The sequence below is a fragment of the Orbicella franksi genome, chromosome 1, assembly GCF_964199315.1.
Source record: "Orbicella franksi chromosome 1, jaOrbFran1.1, whole genome shotgun sequence".
NCBI classification, from domain to species: Eukaryota; Metazoa; Cnidaria; class Anthozoa; order Scleractinia; family Merulinidae; genus Orbicella; species Orbicella franksi.
This window is the reverse complement of record NC_138145.1, coordinates 16603604-16616581: the sequence shown is the minus strand read 5'-3', so window position 1 is coordinate 16616581 and position 12978 is coordinate 16603604. Positions and strand designations below refer to the sequence as shown.

Sequence of the window (12978 nt, the reverse complement as noted above, 5' to 3'; positions counted from 1 at the left end):
AGCGCGCTGTAATCAAATCAAATCGTTGAGCACAGTTCAGCCAACGTAGTCGGAAGCTGCGAGGAGCTGCCGAACATTTTTGATTGACGGTAGCGAAAAACGCATTTGTCGGCTGAGCTTTGAATTTTAGAGTCCGCATGTTATTGAGAGGCGCAGTAAATAACGAGTTTAAGCTAGGGGCGGCTCATCGTCTTATCCAGCATGCCCCCCCCCCCCCCAGCATTCAGCGGGGCACTGCCGTGAGAGTAGCGTTGTGTGACATGGGGCCCAGAACTGGACGGTCCTGACGTGCGTGTGAAGTTCAGACTTGGGTAATTTGTTCAAAGCCCTGTCAAAGCCATTTCCACCCCTTTTTGATTTCGCTCAATTTTACGCCGTCACGCTTGCGAGAACTCGCCATCATCTTGACGTATTGTGCTAAGTACTCGAAGCAGAAAACATACCTTCATGGCAACGACAAAATGGACTTGCGTTGATGTCCGCTTGGAGGCGAGTACACGGGCGAGTTTGCATGTACCGCATGGAGAGGGAGTAAAGCTAATCATATCACTTGTGGAAATCACGCGGGATGCTACAAACTTACTACTTTGAATGGTACTTTGTTATTAGCCAGTGCAGCAAGCGTTCCCTTTCTGACCGAGAGCAAAAATTCGACGAAGCAGGGAGTGGTCTCTGCTTCGTCGAGTATTTGCCCTCGCTCAAATTTACGCTCGGCCAGAATAAGGAAAAGCTCCTCCTATAACCTGTAGAACAGGCGTAATTTTTTTACGTATTTTAGGCGAACAGAGGCTCGCGCTTCGCGCTCGCCTCGCTTTCGCCTCTGTTCGCCTAAAATACGCAAAAAAATAACGCCTGTTCTGCAGGCTACTCGGCGTGCGGGAACGCTTGCTACGCAGGCTACTCTTACATTTACGCTTTATTTCATATAACATAAAATGCTAAAGCAAATTTTGGTTTCCTGGCGCGTTTCAGGAAGGAATAGATGATGAGTTACATGCGATATAATATTTTATTTCTTATATGTAAAGTGGAATGCTAAGACACATAGGAAACGATAAAAGGACAAAAAATGGAACTTTCTTAAAGAAATAAAAAAGTCGACCACGACGGGAGTCGAACCCGCAATCTTCCGATCCGAAGTCGGACGCCTTATCCATTAGGCCACGCGGCCGTTGCCTAAAAGATTGCAGATTACAAGGTTATTTAAACAAATTAATAAAATTTATGGTCAGCGGTAAAAATTCGATATAGGTTTCGAGTAACTCTATTGTAATGTGTCCTTTGAAATTAAAATCTGGTTTACTTCGTTTAATTCTTCAGTCTAGCCTTTCTGTTTTCCATTCGTAAAGAGATCTAATGCTATTGTAGTTTGATCTTCCGTCAGCTGGTAATTTAGGACGTCTACTGTCATGTCCTTTACAATCAGTATAGAATGCACGAATTACATGACATACCATTCTCTGCAGTCCCGGAATCCTTCTGATCAGATGTCGAAAAGCTGTGAACAATGAACTTTACTATTCGCAAAAAGCTTAGACGCTGCCGCATAGGCGTTCTTAGATTGGGTAGTCTCGAAGTCCAGACTCCTAGCTGTACACTGTATACTCGAGGAGGTGCCATCCCGCATCTTACCTCGGATGTTTTGCGTTCGATCAAGAATCTTCCACCTGCGGTCCATTTGTCTCTTCAAACCATGTGAGTATTTAGCTATTTATGAAGTTATTTTGTTTTTCATCTAATAAACACGCAAATTGTTATTTTTGGAGTAGTAATCTTTGTACAAAGATTGCTGGTCTGTTGTGATAGCAAGTTTACCTAAAAAGTGACGTTTGAGGTGGTCATGTTGATAAAGAGGCCAGCGTGGTCAGCTTTGATCTTTAAGTTGATATGAGGCACGTTAGCACACAGGCGGCCTAGACATTGAATACGATTAATATGTGACATTATGCTGTTGGCGATTGCGTTAAAATTTTAGCCGTTTATAAGACAATGTATGAGAATGCTTCAAAAATTACTCTAAAAGCTACGTGTAGAAAATAATTTAAATAAAATCACGCTGTGGAGGTGCGGTGGCCTCGCGGTTAGTGTGTTTGCCTTTGGATCAAGATCGAGCGGTCCGGGTTTGAGCCTTGGCCACGTTACTGTGTTGTGTTCTTGGGCAGAGCACTTCACTCTCACAGTGCCTCTCTCCACCTAGGTGTATAATAAAATATGGGTACCAGTAAATTTAATGGTGGGGTATCCCTGCGATGGATTAGCATCCCATCCAGGGGTGAGTAGAAGTACTCCTAGTCACTTCATGCTACAGAAAACAGAGCTAAGCGCCATCCTGATGGGCCACTTGGCTTGTATACAGACTTATGTTGGTAGCAAACCTTGACATATTTTGCTGGCTAAGAAGAGCATGAAGTCCATAGACTGTCTGTCCCTTTTTTGGTTACTCAACCCCCACCCATTGCATTAGTGCTCATTTGATCCCCCATAGTTTTTATTCTGCTAACACACTTGATGATTGTATAGAAAACAGGAGTTCTGTGAGTGGACTATGAGTTAGGTTAGGGTTAACTGTGATGTGCAGTCATAGTACACTGACTGACATAATATCCATTTCAATCATAACAAGGACAAACCAACCTTTACTTGTGCTTTCTGCAGAAAGCTTACAAAATGTTTCTTTTTGAATCATTCTTGCCTCTATGAACCTTTGTGCCTCTATGAACCACCTGTTCTACAGGCTACATTTCAGTTCACAATGTACCACACAGTGCCATAAAGTTTTCTGTTCGTGGTCTGACAACTACAGTTACACTTAATGTACAAACATTCACTACTTCTGCACAAACTAACATGAATAACCTGTCTCAATGGTTACTGAATTGATTAATTTTTCAGAATTGATCAGCCAGGGACTGATGTTATTAGTCAGTCCAACTATGATGGGATAAAACAATTCTTGGGGCTTGAGGTAATTTATTATCAAGGACAATTTCTTGATGTTGTGATAGCCTTGGACATGTGCTTGAACCAGAAACTCTGGAATATTCCTGGAAAGCTAAATTTTTATACCTCCCCCACGGAAGGGAATTTATCTGTCTCCCACCCCTCTGGAAATTCCGATTGAGCTTCATACATTTCTTTACATTTTTTAATCTTACAGAACCCCCACCCCCCAGGAAATTCCAATCCCTTCTGTGGGGGGAGTATGGATATTTTCTGGAACTGAACAATTTTACAGTGCATTAGCTTAAATATATTTGGTAGGGTGCTTGATTTAGAAGTGAAAGTATTATGTTCCTAAAGAAAATTGTCTCAGCCCAAATGATTACATCTCTGGAAGGGGGCATTAAGCTGGTACCCTTGTCTAAACCCAGCACTTGGGGAAAGTAAAGAGCCCCCACACTAAAGTTTGAAAAGAGTAGGGTAACACATCCTTGATGTTAGTGGTCTGGCTTTTCATGCTTAATTGACATTTGGGCTAGATAGGTAAAGATGACAACAATATGAACTGAAAGAAGCTGTCAGATGTATCACTTCTGTTGACCTCTATTTTCATTCTCAGTTGTACATGTCCTTTAGAGAAGAGCCCAAAGAAGATATGCATGCTGATTGGTTTAAAACCCTTTTTCTATCAGATTTGTTCTTGATTTCTATTGCGTGATAGTTGACGAGGGCACAGCCCAAGTCAGCTATCATGCATAGAAATTGAGAGCAAATAATCTAATTGTTTAAGTATAAATCTACTTGTTGTTCAAGACTCTATCTATATCCTCCTCACAGAGTGAGACACCTTGAAAATGCAAAGAAACGGTCGTGATTTTGTTACAAAACCAAACACTGCTACGCTACTCACTATCTATCACAGGATAGATAGTGAGTAGTGTAGCCAATCAGAGAACAGCATTCGTCATAAAACACTAGTAGATTTATACTAAAACCTGATAGAAACACAGAACTACCACAAGCTGTTCATGTAATGGAAAAAAGAATTTACATTTTGGTGATCAAAGAAAACAAGTTGTTTCTTTTTTTGGCATGGAATTTTCTAGAAGAAATGGAAAACATGTACCGTGATTCTATTGAGTTTTAGTATAAATCTGCTAGCGTTCTATCACAAATGCCGTTCACTGATTGGTTACACTACTCACTATCTATTCTGTGATAGATAGTGAGTAGTGTAGCTGCCAGTGTGCGCTTGTGAACGAACTGGCAGCCGCTTCTTTGCGTTTTCAAAGTGTCTGTGAAGAGGATTTAGATAAAGTTTTGATAGACTAGTAGATTTATACTAAAACAATTAGATTATTCATTCTCGATTCCTATGCATTGTAGTTGACTCGGGCTGCGACCTCATCAAGTATCACGCAATAGAAAATTATCTTGAGCTCATAATCTAATTGCTTAATAGAAACACGAGTGAAAGTTTGGGAGAACTTGAAAAAGCTATGGAAACACTCACCTGTCAGCTGGTGTTCCCACAGCATTTCGCATTCTCCCAAACCTTCACTCATGTTTCTTTAACTTGATAGAAACATGGTACATGTTTTCTATTTCTTAAATAAAACACATCTGAACACATACAATGGAATTTGCACTATTTACATGTGAATTGCCATTGCCATTACCAGGACCAGAACCAGAGCCAAATTTTTCGTCTGTTTTTAGGGTTTCATTTCCTACTTATCAATACAAGATCCAATTCAAGAGACGCGTGAGGGGTACAATGAAGCGAAGTCTGTGTCTGTGTGGACTCCAGGTGGACGAAAAAAGGTGATGACTATAATAAAAAAAAATATTGAGTATTTGTAGATTTGTGTCCAGTGTATGGCTTGTAAGCCTTGTCTGAAGAAACATGGTTAAACTGAAAGGAAGAGCCAGTAAATTCTAATTCTTCTGTTTAGTCATAAAAATGAAGGCAAAGCCTGTTCTCATCCTACTGCTGGGAGAGTGTGAAGGGGGACTAGATAGCTTATTGGGGTGCACATATGTTGTGGTAAAATGTATTCATAGTCATAATTATATTGGCATACACCAGAACAAAGGAGAACACCAAATAAATTGTACTAAGCCAGGGTAAAATTGAACCCCAACACACATACTACACTGCTTTCCTTTTAAAGGGTTGACTAGTTGCGTTCAACGAAGTGGAACGCAAACCTTATTTTGACCTGTGGCTTTTCAGAGTTGGTCTCCCTGTGCACGGTTCTAGGCCGAAAAAAACTACAATCCTGTAAGGACACCAAAATGGCCACCCCACTTGATTTTTGCTGGGACATGTCACGGCCAGTAAACTGGTACCGTTTAATAAGACGTGATAAGAGATGTGGAGAACATGTGAGTATGTGAGCAGGCCACGTGAGCTCGTCTTTCCGATGGATCTTTTCTTGACTTCTTTCCATTCAGTCGCCGTATGCCTTGCTATTATGTGCTCTCCGCGTTAGTTTTTGGCAAATTTAAACGCTTCGACAGCAGCATTTATCGCAATCTGAGGGAATTGTCCTTGTTTATTAACACGACTTGGCTTTGGGATGATAACTGTGGGAACAGCTACATTTTGATTGCATTTGTTGATTAGTTCCAGTTGTGACAGATAGCTCAGTCTTTATCCAGTCGAAATTTTATTGTTTGGAATTGGTGGAAAAGTACTCTTAAGGCAAGATCCATAAGGCTACTTTATTCATCAGGGGAAATACTCGAATTAGTTGCAAAACTCTGCTGAAGAATATGAGCCTGATGTATTGAATACTTTTTGTGCAGCACGGGTTTAAAAACTCAAAATTTTACAAAGAATGCATGAGCTCAGTAGCGCTTTTGCAACCCAGAAATTTTGCAGTTTTTGAAAGATAATATCTCCTTGAATATTACACCCAAAGAGCTAAAAATTTCACCTTGTATTAATTTTCACTAGCTCTTTAGGTGCCTGGAGTCAATTCATATCTAACATGTTTCCTTCTGTATGCAAAGGTGTGTGCAAATGAGCAAAAATGTAAACAATGACGTCAACATGAATCCCCCTATTGGAGCGGTGTATTTCAACCTTGGCACCAGAAATGCACATCACCAAAGAAACGAAATAACACCTGTTGTGCTGTTGCCATTGCAACAGCTATGTCGCTGGTCTTGTCTTAATTAAAACTGAAATTCCCAGTTTTTGTCCTGAGTAAGGATCATCTACTCCCAGCAATGTAATGAGGAGAGTTAACCCATTGACTCCTGTGCTGGCCGTAACTGGCCATGATGAGCCTTCCACTTCTGACGTCATCACCTTTGACCAAAATTGGCATCATCTTTGCTCAACTTCTGCAGGAGGAAAATATCTTTCCAGTGATACCCAGACCAGAGTGATCGGCCCAATGGAGCCTGAGAAAGGCACAAAAATGCTCAATGCTAGTCAAGTGAAAAACTCAGAGAAAATTTCCTGCCACTACACGTGGCTACTCCATGGCAAAAATTGCCCGTCTCGATGATGCTTTCTCAGAATGTTTTAGTCTGGAAGCAAGCCTAGTAGAAGGTCATTTACTGCAGCAAAAAGAAAAGAAAAGGAGAAAAAGAAAAGGCGAAAAAAAAAAATATATCGAATAAAGCCTCAAAATTTTGATTTCTACACGTGCCCGAGCAAAAATGTCCTAAAATGCAATGCTAGTGGAAAGAAAGGCATGCTGTCATGTTGCAAATGCCTTTTTGAGTAGATTGGAGCTAATTTGGCCCATATCCAGCCTGAAAATCTCCAAAATGTCCAAAAATTGCATTTTTGGCAAAAAGCTCCAGGTCGAGTCAATGGGTTAAGACAATATGGGAACCATGTGTGTTCCGAGTAGGATCCTCTGTCTTATCTTAAAGGGTTCCAAATGGAGATATTTGGTTTTTGACTGAAAAGAACTGGAGCCAAGAGAGTTGCCATGGCAACAGCATTACAGGTGGTCATTTTATTTCATTTGTGATGTTTATTCCTGGTGCCATGTTTGAAGAACACCATTCCAATATTTCTAACGATACTCTTTATTCAATATTTTACTGTTTTAGCTGCACAACTGATGACGCCATCACTTTCCTAATTTGCATAATACAAAACCTCAGTATATCTCTAAAATGAAAAAAGATATTCAAAAATGGAAAATGCTATTCTTCTGTATTTTGAAAAGCCTTTCTAATAGGCAGCAATTATTTTTCAGTTCATAGGCACTTTAATAGAAAAAAGTGCCAAATATAAATTAAAATAAATTTTCCTTAGGTAAATTCTAGGAAATGCAGGAAAAGTGTTGGAGAGAATAGTTCTACTGATTGACCACCAATGGAAGGGACTCAAAATGGTTAACACAATAAATTACAAGGCAAAGAGAAAATACTGATAGTGAAGACCACAAATTAATAAATATCATTATTATTATATGGCTTGTGTTTGTAGCTGATATATCCCATGCTCTGATTGGCTAATTCTATGGCATTATTTTCCAGTAATGCCCACGGGCCAGTTATGGTCTTGCAAAAACAAAGCAAAAAAACCATATAAGAAACAACTTATTAACCTCGAATAAGAAACAACTTATTAACCTTGAATGTTCGGTCTTTACAGAAAAATCTCAAACCTTGGCCTTGCCATATTGACCTCGCTATTGCTCGGTCAATATGGCAAGATCTTGGTTTGAGATTTTCCCATAAAGACCTTCTCAGTTAATAAGTTAAGTAGTTATTCTTGACTGTCTAGCATCATAGATCTGCTGTGTGTGAAAAGAGCTATTCTAACAGCTTCATAGCTCTTTGGACACATTGCATGCCTATGTTGTTAACAGGCAAATTTCCTGAGAAATTGTTCACAAGTTTGATCTGTCTTCAGGTAAATTATTTTTATCTTGAAGTTCTAACAAAACTTTCTTTCAATTCTCAGATAGATGTGAATCTGTTCATAACAGTGCTTGAGGTATTCAAGCCTGATATTGTTCAATGTCTTTGTGATACAACCCCTGCTTCTGGACAGACTGAAAAAAGAATTCGTAAATCCGTTGATCGGACTTTGAAGTTTCTTGATAAATTCATTGAAGAAAGAGGACGCAATAAGGTTGGTAAGTGGCAGGCCATGCTGCAGTTTTCAGTTTAAATTATTTCAAAACTATGTGTACGTGGCATTTATTTGTTTTGCTTTCCACATTTTGTTTGTGAAAGACATTAAAGTGAGATTGAGCCTGCCCAGTTTTCATTTCTTGTAGTCTAGTTTTTAAAATAGAGGTTAATTTTTATGATCAAGTAAAAGTTGATAGCAGATGGGTTTCAAATGCAGCCTAAAATATAGTGACTTAAAAAAGATATTTTTTAATCTCTTTTTTACAATTTCAGTCCCTGACATCATGTAATATGCTTGGAGTAATTGAAGGATCTAATTCAGAAAAAGAGAGAATACGCTCTGCTAAAGAAACCTCACAGAGACCAGTTGCAGGTACTGAACAAAAACAAAACATTGCCAGGTACATTTTTTTAATCAATACAATCAGATCTCAATCTATTTTGGACTTATTGTTTAACAAAAGAAAATTGTGACAGACCTACTCCTGCTCATCTACATCTATATCATTATGTAATCTGCAAAGGGATTTACCCACCACCGCAGATGTAAAAGAGAAAAACATAGGGTGTAAATGTAACTAAATCGCTATTGAGATAAAAAAAAAAAAGCGAGACGAGACTGGCCCTAAATGCCGCAGCACTTAGTTGGTATATCACTTCTGCAGGAAGAGAGCTCCACTCGGGTATAGTTCTTTCTTAAAAGGTGAATTAGTAAGTCTTGCTCACAGGGGTTTTTAATATAAAACTTGAGAATTTTGAAATGTGTGAATTTCATGGAATGGTACTGTGTAGTTATTCTCTGCTTGGGTTAACATATTCAGTAATCTGGAGAGCATATCTTCCCAACTGTTCACAAATGTCACAAGTTTCTTTACCTTTAGAGTTTGATCAACACATGGTTGGACCGTTTAACTAAGATGATGATGCTTTGCCTTTGCAGGGTTTGTTCTTGAGGGATTCAGCTCCAGTACACGTAACTGGTGTAGTCTCTTGCAGAAAACAGTGGTCAGTGTAAATAATTCTAAAGAATTGTGTTGAGTGTGGTGACCATTTGCAGACTTTTGCTTGATGTCATCTCAAAAATGAATTTATGCAAATTATGTATTCATTTCGAGAATCTGGATTTCACTTTTCGCTAATTTCTATTGTTTAAACTGTAAACACCATAGGCCCGCCAGGTGTACAAAACGTTACAGCTACATTCCTCTCAGCATACAATGTGATATTCCTTTGATTTGTTGCCAAGTTGGCTAACCAGTTTATTTACTATGTATGGTTAGATCATATTGCACTAGTTTTATATTAAAAAACAGTTATTGAGCTCAGCTAAATGTCAAAGTTATTAGTAAAGACAATTGCTTTAAACAGATATGTTACTTAGGTCAGTAGTTTAACAGAACCTGGATTATTTTAATGTCAGGATTTACTTCCGGATGATAAACCACGCTTCATCCATGGAATAGGAAGTCCAGGTAAGCTTACATTAAATTGCTGTCCAGTGCTTAGAGCGAGATACTTTGTACATGAAACATTAGAGCCTTAAATTTGTCATTGAATTGAAGTATTGATAAGTTATTTGAAGAAATGTGTTGCAACTTCTTTTTCCTGAAATGTGCCTGCAATTTGACTTAATAGATGTCAACTGACTCTAGTTGAAATGTCTTAAAATGTAACTGCTTAGTCAACCTCGTTTCCAGGGTCTCTCATCTTCCTGCCCTTCTGGATGGCGGGAAGATGAAAGACTTGCTGTTTCCATGTTTGCAGGCGGTGAACTGAGATTGTTATTAATTTATCATTGGCCTTATAGCTGCTTTTGATTCGTTTGTCTTTTTCAGAAGAGGTAGTTTCAGCTGTGGAATGTGGAATTGACATCTTTGATTCATCATATCCTTTAATTTTATACTTTCACTGGCAAATCATTCTGTCTTTCTGGTGAAGATTTCTAACCCTGTGAATGCAATTATAACCTGGAAACACGCTTTTTTTGTCACACAATTCTTTAGAGCGCTCCGATTTACGTTTGTAAAGCAAACACAGGTGCAAAAGCTCACTGAAGAAAGAGAAGAGATCTCCCTGCCTAGAGACAATGCATGCCACATAATGCACCGGGGGGACTCCCAAATATAAAAGGGATGGGGGTGCCTGTCGTACGTTTTAGGCGTTAAAAAAAGCGGTTTTGGCACATTTTAGGGTGTTAAGGCTCAAAAGCTCCACAGCTGGAGCTTTTGCAGTACCTTTTACGGTATTGAGCCGAAAAAATGACAGGAGATATTAGACAATCAACTTTATAAGTAGATGGTATTCGAAGCAATCCTCTTTATCGCTACTAAAAACTATGAAAGTGTCAGTTAATGTGCTGTGTTAGAATTGGTGCCTCTTAGGGGAAAAAATTTATGTCACGCCCACAAAACATGATCTTTGCACCTCTCAGGGATTTTTTCAAAATTTCAGGCGAGCATCGCCGTCCTTTTTATATGGAAGTCCCCCCCGGGAACGTGCAAATATCAGGCGCATTGGATATCCGTTTTCCATGATGACAGATGAGACCTGTCTGCTTGCGTTACACTTGGACTAAAAATGTTGCGAACAACTGAACCCTTGTGAAACAATTGAAACACAAGCACAAGAGAATGAAAAGGGTATAATTTCTTTCACTTGTGTTGTACAATTCAAAACTACCTGCGGTAATAGCGCAAGGCAGACGTGGCACTAAGCTGGTGGACGATTGAAAGCGGTGTTTCAAAGCGTAGAGCTATCGGTTTCTTTCTTTCGCAGCCATTATTTGCACCGCTACATAACCCTCTGAGAAGCGTTACATTATGCCGCTTCAAGTAACGCTTCTCTGTGTGTTGTATGACGACCCGAATGATGGCAGCGAAAAAAATCCACTGGAAAAGTTTGCTAATGGACCACGAGCCATAGTCAAGATGTTTCACTTTGGCATGTTTTCTTGTACTTGGTCAATGTTCCTTAATGTTTTGTACTTATCCTTACCAAGTAACCGATCGTGGTTGTGCACTGGACATAAACTGGAGCAGAAAAAGACTTAAACCTGAGCTTAACTACTCCCCTTCTACTCCAGAGGCGTTAAACTCGGAGCAGAAAAGTTCAGAGAACAGTTTGAACAAACTGTCAAATAGTACACATAACAAAGAGCTCCCGGATGAAGGAACATTATACGAAATGAATCTTAACCATCCTAGGTAAGGGTTACAAGAATTAAGTCCCAGTCTTAACCATCTTTCTTCCTTTTTAAATTCTTATTATTAACTTCCGTTCTTTATATTTTTAATCTTAGTTACTTTTATTTTCTCTCGATACAAGTAACGTTTAAATTCTGTATTTGGTTTTGTCTGTTTCATTCAGGTATAGTTCAGACTTCACTCCACTTTTTAGTACCTGCACATGTTACTGCTGTACAAATCATACGCGGGCGTATGTTCATCATCTACTTGTCACCAAGGAAATGCTAGCTAAAGTTCTTCTGATGACGTAAGTTAGTTAGCTCAACTCCAGTACATTACTACCATTTGATATAAGATGTCTTAGACTCGAAAATCGTGGACTAGATTTGATGAACCCTGCCCTCGAGAACACAAAGGTTGCATGACAGGGTAGGCTGAGTTGACAAAGTACTTACGCATTGAGATTGGACACGAAAAATCCTTTTCTTAGAATGAAGCTTTACGGAGGTGCGTGTGGGGTCTCTGATTGGTTGTTAATTATACGGGAAATCAGAAAATACCCAATTCGAGATGCCATACGTAAATGATCACGCGAGTTTTTGGTAGCCTGCGCGGCAAGCGAGCGTAGCAAGTTCCTCTACGAACGAAGAGTTTCTTGCTTACTGGTTTGGCGAAAATTGGGGCGAGAGCAGAAAATCGACGGATAATTTGAAAATCCAGCGAAGTGTTCTTTCGTTCGCACGGGAACGCTTGCTACAGTAACCGTTATGCTGCCGGAGTCAAACCTTGAATCCATCCACTTAAAGTTCATAAACCACTGGTTTAGTTCTCATGTGAGACTATCTTTGAGCCATTTGACGTAACTAAGCCTTTGCCCCCAAGGGGTAAATGGGCCACAACTGTGTCACTTGCAACTACTTTGCCTCGCTCCTCGACTTACAACCTAGTGCTGTTCTTTCCATGTATAGGCTTCTGCGCCAATTCTCTTTCGGTCGGTCTCGTTGTGTGATCAATCAAATGAAAGCTATTGAGCCAAGGGAACTTCTAAACAGTTTCACTTAGTAATATATTACTCATTCATGACCTAGAGAGGTTGTAAACAATCCACTCAATTGATTTATAACCGCATTTTCTCCTTATAGACGTGTGCTAACTTCAGTTTTTGTTTTATTTTTCAGACATAATTTACACGAATACTCTCAGTTTTTCGCGCGGATTCGATCGTCAATCGAAGAGGATAACTTTGACGAATTTAAAAGGGATTTCTTAGAAAGCCATCCTCTTTAACAGAACGAGCCTACAACCTCTCTCCGTTAAATTATCTCTTAGTAACAGATTTTGTAACCCAAGATACGACCAGCACGCAACAATCACCGGTCATTTTAGATTTATCTTTGTGGAAAACTCGGGCATGAAAATCTCCTCATTATGGAAATGTCTTCCGTCCACACTAAAACGCAAAGCTGGCCTAAACTCCTCCGTTTCGTTTTTGCGGTCCTTCTGACTCAAAATGGAGGCCACTCCCGATTAGTCCAAGAGAAGGGGTTGTAAACACAAGAGAAACATTGATCAAATTTCTTTAATGATTTATTGATAAATTTTCTGTCTTGAAATAAAAAAATAAGAGCTCTGAATTTGTTCATTTTCTTCCTCACCATCAGCATACAGCACGTTACAAACTACAACTGCAAAGGCACGTTTAGAGCAATACATTGTTGCTCATTGTTGTAAAAATATTTAA

General features: G+C 39.3%; 1 protein-coding gene and 1 non-coding gene across 2 annotated transcripts; one reads left to right on the top strand and one right to left on the bottom strand.

The window, feature by feature from the left end:
- Positions 1-225: 225 nt before the first annotated feature.
- Positions 226-12886, top strand: LOC145493421 (queuine tRNA-ribosyltransferase accessory subunit 2-like). The gene is made up of 11 exons (XM_081472891.1): positions 226-1695; positions 2893-2965; positions 4660-4764; positions 7880-8050; positions 8326-8425; positions 8993-9057; positions 9473-9524; positions 9888-9936; positions 11037-11255; positions 11419-11544; positions 12416-12886. Exons 1-11 carry the CDS (start codon positions 1508-1510, stop codon positions 12522-12524), a joined length of 1257 nt encoding a protein of 418 aa, XP_081329017.1. The 5' UTR covers positions 226-1507; the 3' UTR covers positions 12525-12886.
- Trnar-ucg (transfer RNA arginine (anticodon UCG)) lies at positions 1099-1171 on the bottom strand. Its single transcript has one exon. It is a non-coding gene; the product is annotated as a tRNA-Arg (tRNA).
- Positions 12887-12978: the final 92 nt, after the last annotated feature.

Excerpts from the sequence above, each read along its gene's own strand:
- LOC145493421 (XM_081472891.1), top strand. The coding sequence starts at position 1,508 with ATGAACTTTACTATTCGCAAAAAGCTTAGACGCTGCCGCATAGGCGTT. Across the intron at positions 8,426-8,992 it reads CTCACAGAGACCAGTTGCAG|GGTTTGTTCTTGAGGGATTC; the intron begins GTACTGAACAAA and ends TTGCCTTTGCAG. Across the intron at positions 11,545-12,415 it reads GCTAAAGTTCTTCTGATGAC|ACATAATTTACACGAATACT; the intron begins GTAAGTTAGTTA and ends TTTATTTTTCAG.